The 16,328-nt window shown below is 33.3% G+C and overlaps 2 protein-coding genes across 5 annotated transcripts; one reads left to right on the forward strand and one right to left on the reverse strand.

Annotated features, from left to right (window-relative positions):
- The first annotated feature begins 1,121 nt into the window (after positions 1-1,121).
- On the forward strand, positions 1,122-12,961 carry LOC117234419 (phosphatidate phosphatase LPIN3). 4 transcript variants are annotated; one of them, XR_004493523.1, is made up of 12 exons: positions 1,123-1,456; positions 4,541-5,455; positions 5,698-6,690; positions 6,767-6,900; positions 7,105-7,316; positions 7,507-7,686; positions 7,748-8,281; positions 8,368-8,696; positions 8,813-9,316; positions 9,421-9,524; positions 9,957-10,477; positions 11,358-11,482. XR_004493523.1 is itself a non-coding variant. In XM_033495585.1 (11 exons), the coding sequence occupies exons 2-11, from the start codon at positions 5,267-5,269 to the stop codon at positions 11,506-11,508; spliced, it is 3,315 nt and encodes a 1,104-aa protein (XP_033351476.1). In that variant the 5' UTR covers positions 1,122-1,456; positions 4,541-5,266. The 4 variants fall into 4 exon arrangements, 3 of the variants coding, with proteins under 3 accessions (XP_033351476.1, XP_033351474.1, XP_033351475.1); XM_033495585.1 differs by lacking the exon at positions 9,957-10,477 and having other exon boundaries at positions 1,122-1,456; positions 7,120-7,316; positions 11,358-11,508; XM_033495583.1 differs by lacking the exon at positions 9,957-10,477 and having other exon boundaries at positions 1,124-1,456; positions 11,358-11,508.
- Positions 12,962-14,838: 1,877 nt separating this feature from the next.
- On the reverse strand, positions 14,839-16,112 carry LOC117234427 (mRNA turnover protein 4 homolog). Its single transcript, XM_033495604.1, has 4 exons — positions 15,961-16,112; positions 15,531-15,835; positions 15,219-15,455; positions 14,839-15,148 (listed from the first exon to the last, which is right to left on the reverse strand). The coding sequence occupies exons 1-4, from the start codon at positions 15,986-15,988 to the stop codon at positions 14,990-14,992; spliced, it is 729 nt and encodes a 242-aa protein (XP_033351495.1). The 5' UTR covers positions 15,989-16,112; the 3' UTR covers positions 14,839-14,989.
- Between the last annotated feature and the right edge of the window lie 216 nt (positions 16,113-16,328).

Raw genomic sequence — 16,328 nt, forward strand, 5'->3', positions numbered from 1 at the left:
TTGTTCTCTAACCTACTCCTTATATAATACAATACATACAATATACAGTAGTTGTTACCAGGAATACTGGGTAAACCAATAGAAAAGTTCGGATTAGTGAACGTTAAGCGTTATAGTCGTTTGGTGTATTGTCGTTTGATTGCGAAATTGATTTGTTTTTCAGTACTACTTTGCGCGATCATACACGTGTCGTGCATCGAGCCAACTATAACCGCGCTAGATGGTAAATAACCGAACGAACAATAGTATTGCGCAATATTACGTAAACAACCACAGCCCATTCTCTCTTTCGAAGGATTGCTGTTTGCCAATCAAGGTTGTTTTTTTCGGTCTTCGTACTAACGCGATATCTTCCTACTTGCTTTTTGTTTCTTGTCGTTCATTCGCCGCTCGTTTCTTCGATAGTATGTAACTACATACGTATATTATATATATATATATATATATATATATATATATATATATATATATATATATACATATACATGTATACATTCATATCGCATAGTTTGTTTCTAGTATTATCCCAGCGATTGATTCCGAACAAGGTTAATCACCTTAACGCAATCTGATCGACGCTGTAGGAATTATTGTCGGCAACATGCAGCGAAATGCGTAGATATACATTTTTATGTAAATTTCCGATGAATTCAGAAGAATTTGATCGGAGGCATCGACGAAAGACAAAAAAATGATCTTTCTATCAACGCATATATTTTAGCATCGTCGCGAGGAAACGCAATGCGATGAGATGGTGTAGTTGATTACGCAAATGTAGGAGCACAGAGAATTTAGGTCAACAATCGAACGATGTGTTTTGTTTCCTTCCACTCTCCTACGAAGGCAAAAGAAGGCTCGACTGTTGATCCGAGCATCGACGACCAATCAGAAGTTTTTCAGTGGCGAAAACACGAGTCTCGCGTGTTTTCTCTGCCTTGACAAGGATTGTGTTTACGTTACCCACGGCTGCGTTCAGCATGCTATGGGCACGTGTGTGCGTGTTTACAACATACATTTATACATGTGCATATGTATGTAATGTAGTACGAGCGGCACGGTGTATATACATATATTCGCCAAGCGATCGCGCGTGGTCATGATAGAACGTAAGCGCAGTATCGAGAGTCAAGATTCTCCGGTCGCTGACTCAGTTTGACTCGAATGCTCGCGTGAAGTAGTTTACACTTTGTTTTTCTTGCGTCAGTAAAGCCAGTTTCCTTTATTTCTCCAATAATTTTCGAAAGTATGCACGTGCTAATACGATAGGGTAAGTTGGAAGAAATCGAATACTACGTTGGAACCGTTATCAACGCGATTCTTCCTTACATAGACTTTTTCAAAGTGTTTTCAACGTTTGGTAGTACAAAGTACACGATCACGACGAGTGTACCACACTTGGCGAATTTCTCAAGCTTTCTACCACGACAACGAAATCACGGACCGTATTTTCGAATAGGTAAGTGAAAGGAAAAGGACATACTGTGAACGAGATATATCCCTATCTTAACGATTGCAACAAAAAATTATTATTTCCATTTAATTTGATACGATAGTTTCCTTTCTAATATTTTCCTGACCGTGAAATGGCCGTGCGAAAGACTATACGTAGTAGAGTGTATACATATGCATGTATATATGTATGTATGTATGTAGTTATGTATGAATGAAACGAGACGCTCGGCTGTGTAGAATTGTGCGTGGATACGCTATGTGATAAGAAATATAATAACACGAAGCATAATATGTACAATTTTTGTCGACATTTAAAGATCGTTGGTATCTCGAGCTACCAATGTTCGCAAAAAGCGAATGTTGGTTTACAAATGGCAGCTAAGGAGGAAGGAAAGCTAATTGCATAATTCAGCTGTCTATCTTCGCTTTTGTCATTTGGCACTGGTTTCTTCGAACTTGTCACACGTATTTTCTCAGGTTCGATCGTGCTTATTTTTGTCGAAAGCGGTAGAATGATCAAAGCTCAAGGTTTAAAGCGTGTGCTTCTCGTCTTGCGAGACGCGTTGTAGCCTTGCTACAGTTTTCCTTCGAATCATTTTTCTTTTATTTTAATCGTTCTCTTCCGTTCGAATTTTTCGGGACGGAGTTAGAGACTTCGATAAGAAGACGCGAAAAGTATGTCGCCAATGATCTGCTTGAAAAGAAAAATTCTTGTTTCATACGTAAAGCATAGTGTCGAAGAATGGGCAATAAATTAGTCTGTAGGTAGAGACCAAACATAGAGGCAGGAGATTCCGATATTTTATCTTTGAAATTTTAATCGTTTGCCATAGCAATGCCAGTCTACTGTTATCGTCTACCGTTGCCTGCATTCTATTGCTCCTTTGGTTTATTTAATGGGAAACAGGAAGAATAGAAAGGTGAGATCAAAGAGGAGGAGAGCAACGAATAGAAAAGAAGCCACTAGTCCAAAATTAGGTTCGCGTAGACGTGTCTGTCGCGTGTATATCGATCGCGACGTGACAGTAACGTAATTATAGTTCCGAGAAAACTGGAGAGAAGGAGAGAGATTCCGAGTGAAACAACACGCATTTCCGCAGCCTTAACGCGTGAAATCCATTAAAGTTGATCAAGGTTATTTCCGGTAAAAACCTTCAGGAACGAGCAAGTCATTGTCGAATCGGCCTTCGATTAATCATTTCGAAAAGTCTTACCTGAGAAAGTAAAAATGTAAGAATCCGTAGAATAGATAGACAAACAACGGTGAGTCATCTATTTTTCCGAAGAAAAAGTTTCACGATAATTACGAAATCTAATTACGCTTCCATGTGTTTGGAACTTTTCATTTCGAAGTCGGCGATTCTCCTTTTTTTTTTTTTTTTTGGAAATTTGAATCAGCGATCGGAATTGTGAAAGGGATAAAATAATTGCATTTGCCAACGCTGTGCTTTCGTTCGTTACTTCTACACCATATTTAAAAAAGCTGATATCGCGTAAATGTGTGTGTCACCGTAGTGAGCTGAAATTGCGCGTATGTGTAGCATGGTGATCGTAAATCCTCACCCGTTGTTTTTTCTTGTTTTATTTTTCGTTTCGCTTGTTTTCATGATTACTTTCGATGGAGCCACGCGGTTACACAAGCCTGCCATTCAGATAAGTTGCGAACCAGAATAACTAGAACAGTATCATTCTTGAAAACGCAGCTTGAAAGTCACGCGATTAGACACTATAAAAAGAGGAACACAGAAAGATGAGAAAAGGGTAAAAGAAAGAAAGTAAGAAAAGAATATCGTAGATAAAAAAAGAAGAGAGGCTGACTAGTACAGCTCCGCAGTAACGAACGAGTGAGAAATGATAAATACTCTGAAAGAATGTGTTTCGCTTTAGCTCGAACGTCTTTCGATTTTGGCGAGTCGCCGAATGCCAAGGAACTCGTAAATGTATCAGATGTAACGCGAATATGTAGCCACTAGCTCGTGATTCCCGACCGTGAACTTAACCAAGTTGCAATGTACGTTCGAGAAAATTGTTCGTCAGAATGATTTACACAAAGGGCAAGATTATTTTGTGTTGGAAACAGTTGCTGCTGTTGCTTCTTTCTTTAACACTTTAGGCCCGACGCAAACGAGCGACATATCCACTAACTGTTTCCTCGGTTAAGAACAACGGAGACAGACATATGGTCGCAGCAATATCACGTGAATAAAAATCGTTCGTCTGTATGGGGTCATAACCGGACATATTCAGAGTATTGCATTCTATTATACATTCTGCTTTAGTGTAATCTGTGTGTAGTATTAACCGTTAACAATATTTATCTGCGACATTTGAATGTCAATGAGACAGGAGATGAGAGAGACGTCACGCGGGGAAATCTCTAACAATTTCGGAACAATATGTGTTATATTATTAGCATTCAGTAGAATATCGAATTTCTTGAAATTTGTCCAATTACGAATTGCTGATATTTAGCAAACGTTTTCAAATGATAGTGGCAAATGGAGATTTGATTATGCAAGAGATTATCATATATGGATCTGTAGCGATAAAAGCTGAACGATCAAAATACAAAGTTCTTACGTGCCATTTCTAAAACAAAACAGTATATGAAAGCCTTTTATTTGCAAAAGTTCCTAGGAAGAAGAAGAACAACAACAAGAGAAAATCAGTAATTTTCCAAAAGATCGAATGATTGAATGGTTGGAGGATCTCGGCTAAACCGATGTTCGATTATTACATTCACTTTTCGAGATCATCTAACCACGTTTAAAACATAATGCAATCTTACTTAACAATGTTACGCAAAATGTTACTAGTCTATATATGCGTTAAAATGTTAAATTTACACGTATATCGCAAATTTTTATTAGAGCAAAGTTCAACGTTTAAAATATTCTCATTGTTTCAATGAAAACGTATAATCAATGCTTAACAAAGCTTCGACGATCAATGTTTCAAGGGTAACGATAAACCAATTCGACGAAAATAAACATAACGCTACGCTAGTTTCCTTCAAAACTTAATTCAAAGAGAACGTATCTAGATATAATTAAATTGGTAATCGTATGTTGTGTCTTTGTGCTTTCAGATCTAGTAAGAGCATTTAAAGGACGCGGTACATCGTGTTTCCCAGGAGGTCACGTGACGTTGAGTCTTATTGACCGACGTGTATCGGAACCTGGATTGGCCAGGTCTGAACACGTGACCTGTTCTAACGTCAATTTGGGCTACCGTCTGCTGGTAGTCGGCTGAATTTCTTACCGAATTATTCTCAAGAACAAAGAATTCAAGTTTTAGCCGAATTACGGAAGTGTATTCTGTTGAATAGACACAGTTCTTTTCTAATTTTCAACGTGTATTCGTCAAATCGTTAATTTCGATGCGCAACTTCCACGATAAATTGATCGTAAATTTGTAATCGAAGTATTTGCCCGGCTACAAATTTTTGACAGTTCTCGACTGTCTTGTAACTCGTAACAGTGACGGTTGTATTGTGTGAGTCGTTAAAAATCGTGTCATTTAATTGAAAGACAATTCAGTTGCAGTTTTCGATTCGCTCGAGCAAGAAACAACGAATTTTCTCAGTTTTACGGTTGCCATCGAAAAACAATGTCTCGATGTGGTTAAGTCACCCTTCAAATCCGATATTTCCAGACACGATGTCTTTCTTCTCGAAAGACCTTTAAACAAATACGGGTGTTCAGTGTCGCGGCAACTTTCCAGTATCTTGTCACGCACGCATCACTGCAACGCGGTGAAATATCCTAACGGAAATACATTTTTAGAGTGGTTTGAGACTATACGTTAGTGTACAATGTACAGTATGAACTACATTGGCAAGTTCATAAGTAACTTTCGCGTTTTCTACAATGAGATCAATGCAGCAACGCTGACCGGTGCTATCGATGTCATCGTTGTTGAACAACCGGATGGATCGTTTACTTGCTCACCTTTTCACGTTCGCTTTGGAAAGCTCGGAGTACTTCGTTCCAGAGAAAAAATAGTAAGCTTCTCATAGTTTTTTATCGTTTTTATCTCATGTCTATAATTTTTTCGAAACTTCTGAAATCTTTGTTATAATATCGTGTCTCGTATTTTGTTTGTTATATATTCAAATCTTACCTTTGTAGTGTTTTAAATAATACTGAGTAGTTTTTATAAATTTTATTTGCCAATTGAAATGCTCAGGATACGTAGGAGCAAACACAGAGGAAAAATAATTTATTTTTCATATTCTCTTAACAGGTGGATATAGAAATAGATGGAGAACCTAGACAAATCCATATGAAATTAGGAGATTCTGGAGAAGCTTTTTTTGTTGAGGAAGTTAGTTCTCATGGTTCACCGACTGACGCTGAAATTCCACCTCATTTGGCTTGTTCCCCTATCCCTGAAGACAATTGTTTCCCATCATCTAGATTTAATATTCTTTCTGATCTTCCTCCAGAGCAAACGGATAAAATCCTTATAGAATCTATCTTGTCTACTGAAAGAGAGAAATGGGAGCAAATGTCAGCTTTGCCTCCGGATGAAAGAGAAAAATTCTTAATCGAACAATTCTCTGATCTTCCATTGGAGCACCGTGCAAAATGGCTCCAAATTGCTGCTTTAACTTCAGAAGAGAGGGAAGAAATATTGAAGGATAATATTGGTGATATCTCTACAGTCCAAAAGCAACAACTGATTTGCAAACAATATTCTGCTCTAAAAAACGAAGATAAAGAAAGATTGTTCAAAGAAAATTTTCCAGAACTCCCTATAGAACAGAGACAAAAATTTGAGAAAGCTCTATTAAGCGACTGGAAGGAAGAAAAAGAAGAAACACGAGATTCCTTAAAAGGCGAGGAAGAAATTTTTAATATGGATGGTATTAATGATGATGAAACGTGTACAACTGCGTCCACGCCTAAATCTTTTGTAGCTGTAACTTCGTCTGAAAGAATTCGTAAAATTAGCGTTGTGAAGAATGATTTTAGACCAATTACGGAGGATGTGCAAAGTAGCGGCAGTAGAGAAAAATCGAGTGACGAATCGAACGTGTCCATGAGTAAAAAGAATTCAAAGGACGCGAGTGTCGAAGAAAACAAAAGCAATACCAATGCAAGTAAGAAGAAACGGAAGAGGAAAAGCATTTTGAAAAAAAAAGGATCTCAGAGAAAGACTAGCAATGGCAGCAGTAGCCAGACGGAAATAAGCGAGAACGACGCGTCCATTCCGGATGAAATTCTTACCGAATCTGTAAGTTTAATAGTTGCATTTCATATTAATTATTCATCTATTGACCTAGTATTGCTTATTTTGATATGTGTATCAGTTAAAGATATTGAAGGATTCAAATCCAGCTGTAGAATTGGGGAGAAAAGATGAACCTATAGTTTCATCTCAGGAAACAACAGATAAACGTCCTGAAACAGATTTCCATTTCTTCAGTGATACTGAAATTACAAAGTAAGTTTGCCATTGAATAGATTGTGTATTATTGTATTATTGTGCCTATGAGTATGTATAAATGTTAAAGTTATGTATGATTGTACATATATGTATATATAATTATATATAATATTATAGAAATTATGAGAAAGGTGTATGTATAATGATTATTTACATGTAAAATTAATTTGTTTACCCTTTTATTATCATCATATTTAATAGGAATCAGGATTCCAGGCCATGTTCACCTGTTCAATCTGACACAGAGTTTGAAATGCGTAAAATAACGCAAGAAGGTGCTGAAAGAGAGGAAGATAAAAGTCATCAACAGAGTTGGAGATGGGGTGAATTGCCCAGTTTGCCTCCAGAATCCACACACGCACCTCACAGAAGTTCATTGAGTTCATCAAATGCTGTTAATCAACCGAATAGTAGTTAGTACAATTGACAGACAAAAGACAAAAATTATCGAAACGTAAAGATAAAAATCGTAAAAATAAAAAGTATAAAATATTATATTTTGCTTGATCAGTTAATAGATTGGTCTCATCTTTTAAAACGTGTCTTTATATATAAATATAATTTTATATACTTTAGACTAATCAACTATTGTTTCAATAACAGTGGAAGCGCACCGATCTATGCTCAGTGGTATGTTGTCGTTTATGCGGAAAACTTCTCGTGTAAGACGTAATCCAGAATCAGAAGGGATTTATCTTAGTGATCTTAACGCTGACGAACTGGACCCGGAAGTTGCAGCTCTCTATTTTCCTTCCTCTCACAGAGGCCAAGCAGCAGTTAAAAGTAAATAATTTGTTTTGATAAATTGTATAAATGTGTAATTACTCTAATATCATGTTTGTAGATGGGAAAGGAGTAGACGAAGAAGATACAGAGTCAGGCAATGGACCAAGCTTGCCACAAAGCCCTAACAGCGTTGAAGGAGCTATCGGTGGACCAAAGTCATTGGATAGTGACTTTGAGGAACCAAAACATTCTATATTTGACGGCAATATGAATATTAGTTTATCCTTATGCGGTGGTTTAGATTCTGAAACTGGCCCATCCAAAGAAGTTTTCCATCAAAATTTGCTCCATTTCGAAGATATCTGTTCAGATCCAAAATTATATGAAAATCCAAATTTAGTTGTAAAAATTAATGGAAAATTCTATAATTGGGCGGCTGCTTGCCCGATTGTAATGACTTACGCTGTATTCCAAAGACATTTACCACAAAGTACAATAGAAAATTTATATGCTCAATGTATGTCGTTACCGATGCATGAAGAGAAAAAACAAGAAAGCAGTGACAAACCCGAAAGCCGTAGTGGTTATAGTTCGTGGTTTTCATGGAGACGTTCTGCACAACCAACCAAAAAGTCTCAAGACCTTAGTCAAAGTAAGATGGTTTCCCTTTTAATTTTATTCATCATTTTTCAAGTAATATGTAAAATAATCTAAATTATCTTCTCTTGCGTATTGTAGCTGATGGAGTCGTTGTACAATCGGAACAGATGGAAACCAAAGAAAATACTCCAGTTGATGAAACTGCAAATAGGGAATTAAAGATTGACCAGAATGCAGATTCTATAACGACGGTGACGGAAACGGTAGAACAATCTGCAAAATTAACGAAAGACATCGCCAAGATTGAGAAAAATCGCGACAGAGAGGGTGAAGGTTATAGTGGTAGTGAAGATTCTGATAGTAATCAAAACCAATCACAAGGAGTCAAAATACCTAAAGAGAGAAGATCGTATTATGAATCTACTGAAAAATATCGTAAAACTTTGAGATTGTCATCAGCACAGATAGTATGTAAAAGATTTTTACAACATTCTAACACAGATAAAATTTTCGAATTCTTATACTTTGTGTGTGTGTGTGTGTGTGTGTGTATATTTATCCTGAGTTTGTTGTCTTGTTACAGGCAAGTCTTAATTTGAAAGACGGAGCTAATGAAGTAGTTTTTAGTGTAACTACAGCTTATCAGGGCACAACACGTTGTAAATGTCATATTTACAAGTGGAGATGGGACGATAAAATTGTTATCTCTGATATAGATGGAACTATTACAAAATCTGATGTATTAGGCCATATTCTGCCAATTGTTGGCAAAGATTGGGCTCAATCCGGTGTTGCTCAGTTATTTACAAAAATTAAAAATAATGGTTATAAATTGCTGTATCTTTCTGCAAGGGCCATCGGACAAGCCAAAGTTACGAGAGAATATTTGAAAAGCATTAGACAGGGAGATTTATCACTCCCTGAAGGGCCATTGCTTTTAAATCCAACGAGCTTAATTTCAGCATTCCATCGTGAAGTTATAGAGAGAAAACCTGAAGAATTTAAGATATCCTGTCTTAGTGATATTCAAGCTTTATTCCCAGAAGGTTCAAAACCATTTTATGCTGGTTACGGAAATCGAATTAATGTAAATATTTCTTATAAATTTACAATAGCTTCCCAAAATATTTTACTGAATTATTACATAGTATATATCTTGTATTTTGATTGTTCTTCTTTTTTTTTTTCTAGGACGTTTGGGCGTATCGAGCTGTAGGAATTCCAACTATGCGTATATTTACTATAAACCATAGAGGTGAATTAAAACACGAATTGACGCAAACATTCCAATCTTCGTAAGTATTTGCCTTTTCTGCCAATTTATATTCTTTCATTATTGTATTAGTAGTTAAACAGACACGCTAATGTAGTGCTCAATGTAATCAATCCTTTAATCAGTTTATTAGCGTATTAGTATTTAATTAATATTTTTATGTTTTTTTTATACAAAATTGCAAAATAATTTGAACATGTTATTCTAAAGACAAATGCGTATATTATGTTGCATCTTCATACATTGCTTTTAGGAATTGCGTATGTACGCTAGGCTTTTCCTAAATGAATAAAGATTAATTTGTTAAATAGCATTATTCATAATTTTGATATGAAAAATATTCGATATTTGTATTTCATCCAGTTAGTAAGAAAAAGAGAAGATATTTTACAGAAAAGGAAAATTTGTTATTGAGAAAGAGATATTGATAGGTCGGATATTTCTATGATTGCAGTTACGCATGTCAGTGCGATATCGTCAATGAGTTGTTCCCGCCACTGCCCATGTGAAACACCTACTGATGGCGGCACAACCGTAGCTGTTTTTTTCTACTAATCCCATTGATAATGGTCTATACAAAACAATATATTTGTGCCATTGGTCCTTTTTTTAAATGCATATAGATTTGCTACCTCGTAATAGGAATATTATTCTATACTCGGGATTTCCTCAGAAAATATAGTGATATTTGCAGTCTCATAGAAATTTCATATTATGGTGAATCAAGATATATTTTACATATAACACAATACATCTCAATATAATAGTTATATATATATCTTTCATAATGATGTATACCACAAATTGTTGAAGCGCAGTTAAATTTTTCCAATGGCAATTTCTTTTTTTTTTATTTTATTTATTTTCTCTTAAAAGTAGAAATTTAACTTATTTCTTTAGTTTGACATTGCTAGTATGCTTTGAGGTATTTGGTTGTGCAAGAACTCCTACCTATCTTCTTATGATTCTTATAGGGTAAGCACTGGTTCTTACATGATTGCTTCTTATCATTTCCATTTTCATTCATCCACAGCTGCCTTAATGTAGATTCATCACCTTAAATGTTACACAGATGAGATGAAACTTTCACTGAAATTAATAATTTTCTCTTGAATCATATACGATAATCATGTTTTATGCGCGTAAAGCTTTTACGAAATAAAAATCCTAAATGTATTATCAGTGTGTGTATGGTAAACTAGTTTTTACTTTCTTTTTGTTTATGCACGAACATTCAACCAAGTACTTCGAACATATTACTCATATGTACAACAAAGTTCTGTGTAGATGCAACTGTGCGCGACAACTGTGTCGATACATTAGGCTTTTTCATTAACATTACAAGCGAGTGATAAAGAAGAATTGTTTCTGCATTACTGAATTTAATCATATAGCTTCAAGCTTTTTAATTTCGAAAACTAAAATAAAAATATCCATAAGAGCTATTGTTTAGAAAGATTTTTGATCAATTGATCAAGCAGTTCATATAAATACTTGCAAACATACTACATATGTTCTTCCTTAGCAGCAAGCTTAAATTAATTTTCGATTTCTAAATATAGCGCCATTCTAATATATATGTACATACACATATACATATGTATATTTATGCTAAGATGAAACTATTATTAGGGTCACGACGAAATGGAATTGTTTCGACAGAATTTTGTTCATTATATGCATATGTATAATAATGCGATACATATAGTAGCTTATTTCCTATAATGGAACGATGCATTTGACGTTTACCCCAGATTTTATGTTTTCCGATGTTTTTTAGCAAACATGCAGAATAGTATTATAATAGTATTATGATAAACCCGATACATTCAATTTGTTCATATTATTTTTTCAGATATTCAAACATGAGCTTTATTGTTGACCATCTTTTCCCAGCATGGCGAGAAGAGGCTGCAGATGAATTTAGTAATTTCGCATATTGGCGAGACCCAATACCAGAAGTACCATCGCTTGAAGAACTTTACGCTCAAAAGCAAATTACCTAAGTGAAAATATTTTACATATTTACTCTGCAGAAGAAATGGATACATTTTATTTGTAATTTGATAATAATCAATTCTATTAATCATCTTTTATATTTCATATGGTATAGGACATATTCAGACGTAGTGATTCTTGACTTTCAAATAGATGAGACTCGGAAGTAGATTTACACCGTGATGTAGGCTTTAGTAGTCATGTTTTGTTTGTCGAACGCAAGATTCTAAGGAACACTAAATACGTGTAAAAGTAATTTATCATCATTTATAAATGATACGTGGATCAGTGTGTAAGAAAGGTAATCTGTCTTTTACAATTGAATTTAAACACATTCCAATTCTCATAGTGTAATAGGACTATGTTGTCAGTTATCAAAGACATTAAATTAGTTTTCAATATAATTTATAGCAAAATTATCATTTAGAGAGCACGATACGAGTGCTTCAATATACATAATTAAAGGACTCATCACGTCATAATACGCTTCAAGAAGAGTTCAAAGCAGATCGCTTACACGCTGTGCTTCAGATAATCCGTAGATTATTCCACTAAATATACATTATGTTGCTGGTCGATAGTTGAAAACATTTATGATACCGATGAGTAATTTCGATGTGGTGATAAACCTGTGTATAAAATGATTTACTAATGCGTTTATATATATCATGCTAGAAAGTTCCGTTTATTATTAACAGAAAACAGTATAACGTAATTCGTACCACTACTACTATTTTTTCCAATATACATCTCGTTTAATTTCACAAAAAATTTCTGGCTTTTAGAAACGTTTAACCGTAACTATTCTAGCATATAAAAATCTAGTGTATTATAATATTATTTAGATATTTATATATTACTTCAGCTAATATATTTATCGAACATTTCGTTAAATTAATTCTTATTTATTTTTATATGAGATCTCTGTTAAATTAATGTGCTGTGAAATTGCCATATTCTAGAACGTAATCATTTGTGTATTGTGATATAATTCGAACAACTTACTAACGGGGTCAGGACGATAACAGTGTATAAAAGTGAATTCGTTATTTGCACTAACAATGAGAAATGTTTCTATCTGATGTTTCTATATAGTTTCATATACGAAGTTATTGTTTCTTCAAACTATGTACAAGTTCTATTTTATAACGTAAACGTGTTGTTGAAATTTTGTTCTTTTTCTTCTTTTCTTCTTTTCTTGATAGTAACATATTCTATGCCTATGTCTTTCAAAACGTATCATCTAAAGATAGTTAAGTATAAAGGATGTTAGTAAAGTAGTATAGATTGCCGTTTTCTGTTAATGAAAGTACCATAATAACATGAGAGAAAGTGATGATCTTAATATTTCTTAACTATTGTCAGTAACATGCAAGAATATAATTGCGTTCCACCAAAGAAAATAGAACCGAAAATATTTTCAGTTTAGAATATATTTCGTATTTTAAATGTGTACTATTAGAATATGATGTTAGAGATATATTATTTGAAACAGTTATAGTAAAGAAGATCGATATCCTGACGCTAACCACACAATGATAGTGCTAGTAGATGCAAATTACTTGACGGTGCAGTATTGTATTTTAATGACATTTAGTTTAACGCAAAAACATTTCCTGGTTGGTTATGAACTATTCCTCAGAAAAAAAAGGAAGGAAACACGAAAAAAGGAGAATGAACTATAAGAAAAATGTAATACAGGAAATGACAATATTTTTTCTGTACCATTTACAAGTCTTTATCATAAGTTTGCTATCACTTTGTAATAGCAAAGCAATGTATATTGATTGTTATTAAGTTTATTATTATTACTATTTTGTTACTATGTTATTATTTTGGTATGATATATATATATATACGAAATCAAATGTATTTAATTTTTGGTATTATTTTATTGCTTCTCTTGAGCTTATTTACTTTTAGAGAGTACAAATAAATTTAAATTTTATTTTAAATTTATGATTTTCTATCAATTTTATTTTATTATTACTTGTGTGTATGTGTTTTGTCATAAATATACATAATATCAGCAATGTCTCATAGGTATTACATAATATTTATAATAAACATAAAAAAAGTTAGAAGTTATGTTTGAATTCATACTCAATGAATATACATAAATTATTAGTTATTGAAAGCATTCCCTAGCAATAATTTAATTACAAAATTAAATTTCGAATGCTTATTCCTGCAACTAATATGAATATTGCTTAACTAGACGCGAATACTTATAAAATAAAAGCAATTTTACACTAGATCCTGTTTCTACGTAATGAATAAAATTTTATAGGATACTGCTACTCATTGGATAAAATATCTTGTTTTATAGAATATGCCATATTAATGTATGTTGCTATATATTTGCATATTACGTTATTTTTATCGTTATAGTTAATATAATATCATCACATAATGATCTAATTCTTTCAAATAGGTTATAAAATTCAGTAGATTTTGTCACATGTTTTGTGATGTGTCTCGTATTATGTAATTTTAATGTTCCCATGTAATTTATTTGATATTGCTCAGTATTCTGCAACTAAACATAAATACATATGTAACAATGATATATATCTTGTAGCTTTTAAAATAAATAAATAACAAAGTAATAAAAAACTAATCGTTTTGTTAAATAGTTCAAGTTTTATAGGTTTATTCTTTTCACAGCCAAATTACATTAATGGAAGGACGTCGTCAATGATAGAAATTCTGCATGTCCATATTACATTTCATTTATCGAAGTTCTGCTTGGCCAACGCGTTTTAGTCTTTAATCAATAATGAAATACGTAACGAAACAACTTAATTAGCTGTAATACTATAAATATTAGTACATAAATTTTTTTTAATTTAATATTTGAATTTTTGTTGATATACACCTCATATTTTAATCCCTTTCTATTACGTTTCAAAAATTCATCATTGTCAGATACATCCGAAGAATCGATCGATATCGTACTACTTCTAGTATCAGAATTTACATTAAAAGTCATCTTACGATTATTATTGCAAGGATTCTCGGAGCACCAATAATAAATCGTCTATATAGGTAGACAATTAAAGATAAATTAAATTCAGATTTTGTTGTTTTTTGATATCCATGTCATAGGCTAACATAACGATTTTATGATTTACCCATACAATTCCAACAATCCAAAATATAGAAAAATATAGAGGTAGCATCATCATTTTGTTTCATTAAATGATTTAAATAAACAGACAATAGTTAAAAGGAGATTTCATAATTTTGAGGTTTTAAAAATATGTTAATGTCTATTTTACATCAGTTGTTTCAAAAATGTCTAATTGGTATGTTCATATGTTTCTTTTTTTTCTTTCTTTTTTTCTTTTAACAAAATGTGTAAGTTGAAAAGTAAAATTCTATATCGTTGTGTGTACGTGTATGTGTGCATGCAAATGAGTAAATGTGTGGAAGGAAGGGAGGTAGAAGAAAACACCTACATATATAAATTTGTCTGTTGTATCTATCTCATGTATTATCAATATTTTCTGTTTCCTCTATGTCCATTTGTTCTTCCATATTTTCTTTAACATCATGTTGAGATATAAGTTCTTTATATCCATGTTTCTTGGAAAATATACCTAATGGTATAAATTTAAAGGTAGCCAATGGTTTATCAAGTAATTTCTGCAACAGGAACAAACGATTATTTCATTGTATTTAAGATGTAACATGAAATATAGAAAAACATCTTTACCAAAATCCTCGCTTGTTCTGGATTTAACGTTTGACCCTCTTTACATACAATGTAGTCCTTGATTAATGTTACCACACCCTTCTGTAAAGCTGTGGGCATTCCCAATTGTCTGAAATGAGGTTCTATACTATGTGAAAACTCTGGCATTGGCCCTTCACGTAACACTATAGTTTCTTGAGCAACAAATCCAGATCTAGCATAATCTATTTCTTCATATTCTTCCATCCATTTCAATACCTTAACAAGATACAAACAAATAGATACAAACTTTCTACGTGTCAACAATTAATATTTTAATAAAGAAATATATACCTCTTTCTTACTCCTGTTTGTAAATAGCAGACCGCATTGTCCTCTTAATGCTAATGATAATTTATGAAGACCTTCCGCAGCTTCGGTTTCCGGTAATTTACCGAAAGCTAGCGCTATCACCTTGTTTTTACCAAAAAAAAACCGACTGTCTTTCCATTCCGATCGTAAATCTTTAAGTTTGTTATTGCGCATATTATGTACGGATAGAAGAAATATCCTGTCATATTTCTCAACGCAACTTCTAACATCCTCCACGATTTGTTGTTTCAAAGCAAGGCCTTTCTTATTTGTTTTCGTAAGAGATACTGTGAAATACAAATTTATCAATTACTCGGAGACACGTGAGGCATTTTTAGGTTAGTCTGGGAAAATTATGCATTCGTAATAAAACAGTAAATAAAAGCTATCGAATAATATAGTGTAACGTTACTTTTCTTATCTCTTTTCGACTTGGGCATCTTTTTTGCAAGGATATTTTAAAAATCACTGATAACGATAGGTCTATAGAACGACGAAGCACTTTAGCGAACCAGGAACTTTCTTTACGGTAAATGTACGTGTATTTGAAGAAAATGGCGCATAAACGTAGGGGGTGCGAGTTCCAATAGAGTTTTTAACATTATTCAAACTTTAAACAAATATGTCAAGCAAAAAGAAAAATTGTACAACTTTTAAATTAATTGAAACAACGATTGTAACCGATTGATTGAAATGTAAAGAAGAATGTCAAACTGTTTTTGATTCGGTAATATCATGCTAATGTAAATGCATACAATTTAATCAATTGAAAATGTGTAC

Source organism: Bombus vosnesenskii, unplaced genomic scaffold (genome assembly GCF_011952255.1).
Source record: "Bombus vosnesenskii isolate JDL3184/JDL3185 unplaced genomic scaffold, Bvos_JDL3184-5_v1.1 scf7180000013305, whole genome shotgun sequence".
Classification (NCBI taxonomy): Eukaryota; Metazoa; Arthropoda; class Insecta; order Hymenoptera; family Apidae; genus Bombus; species Bombus vosnesenskii.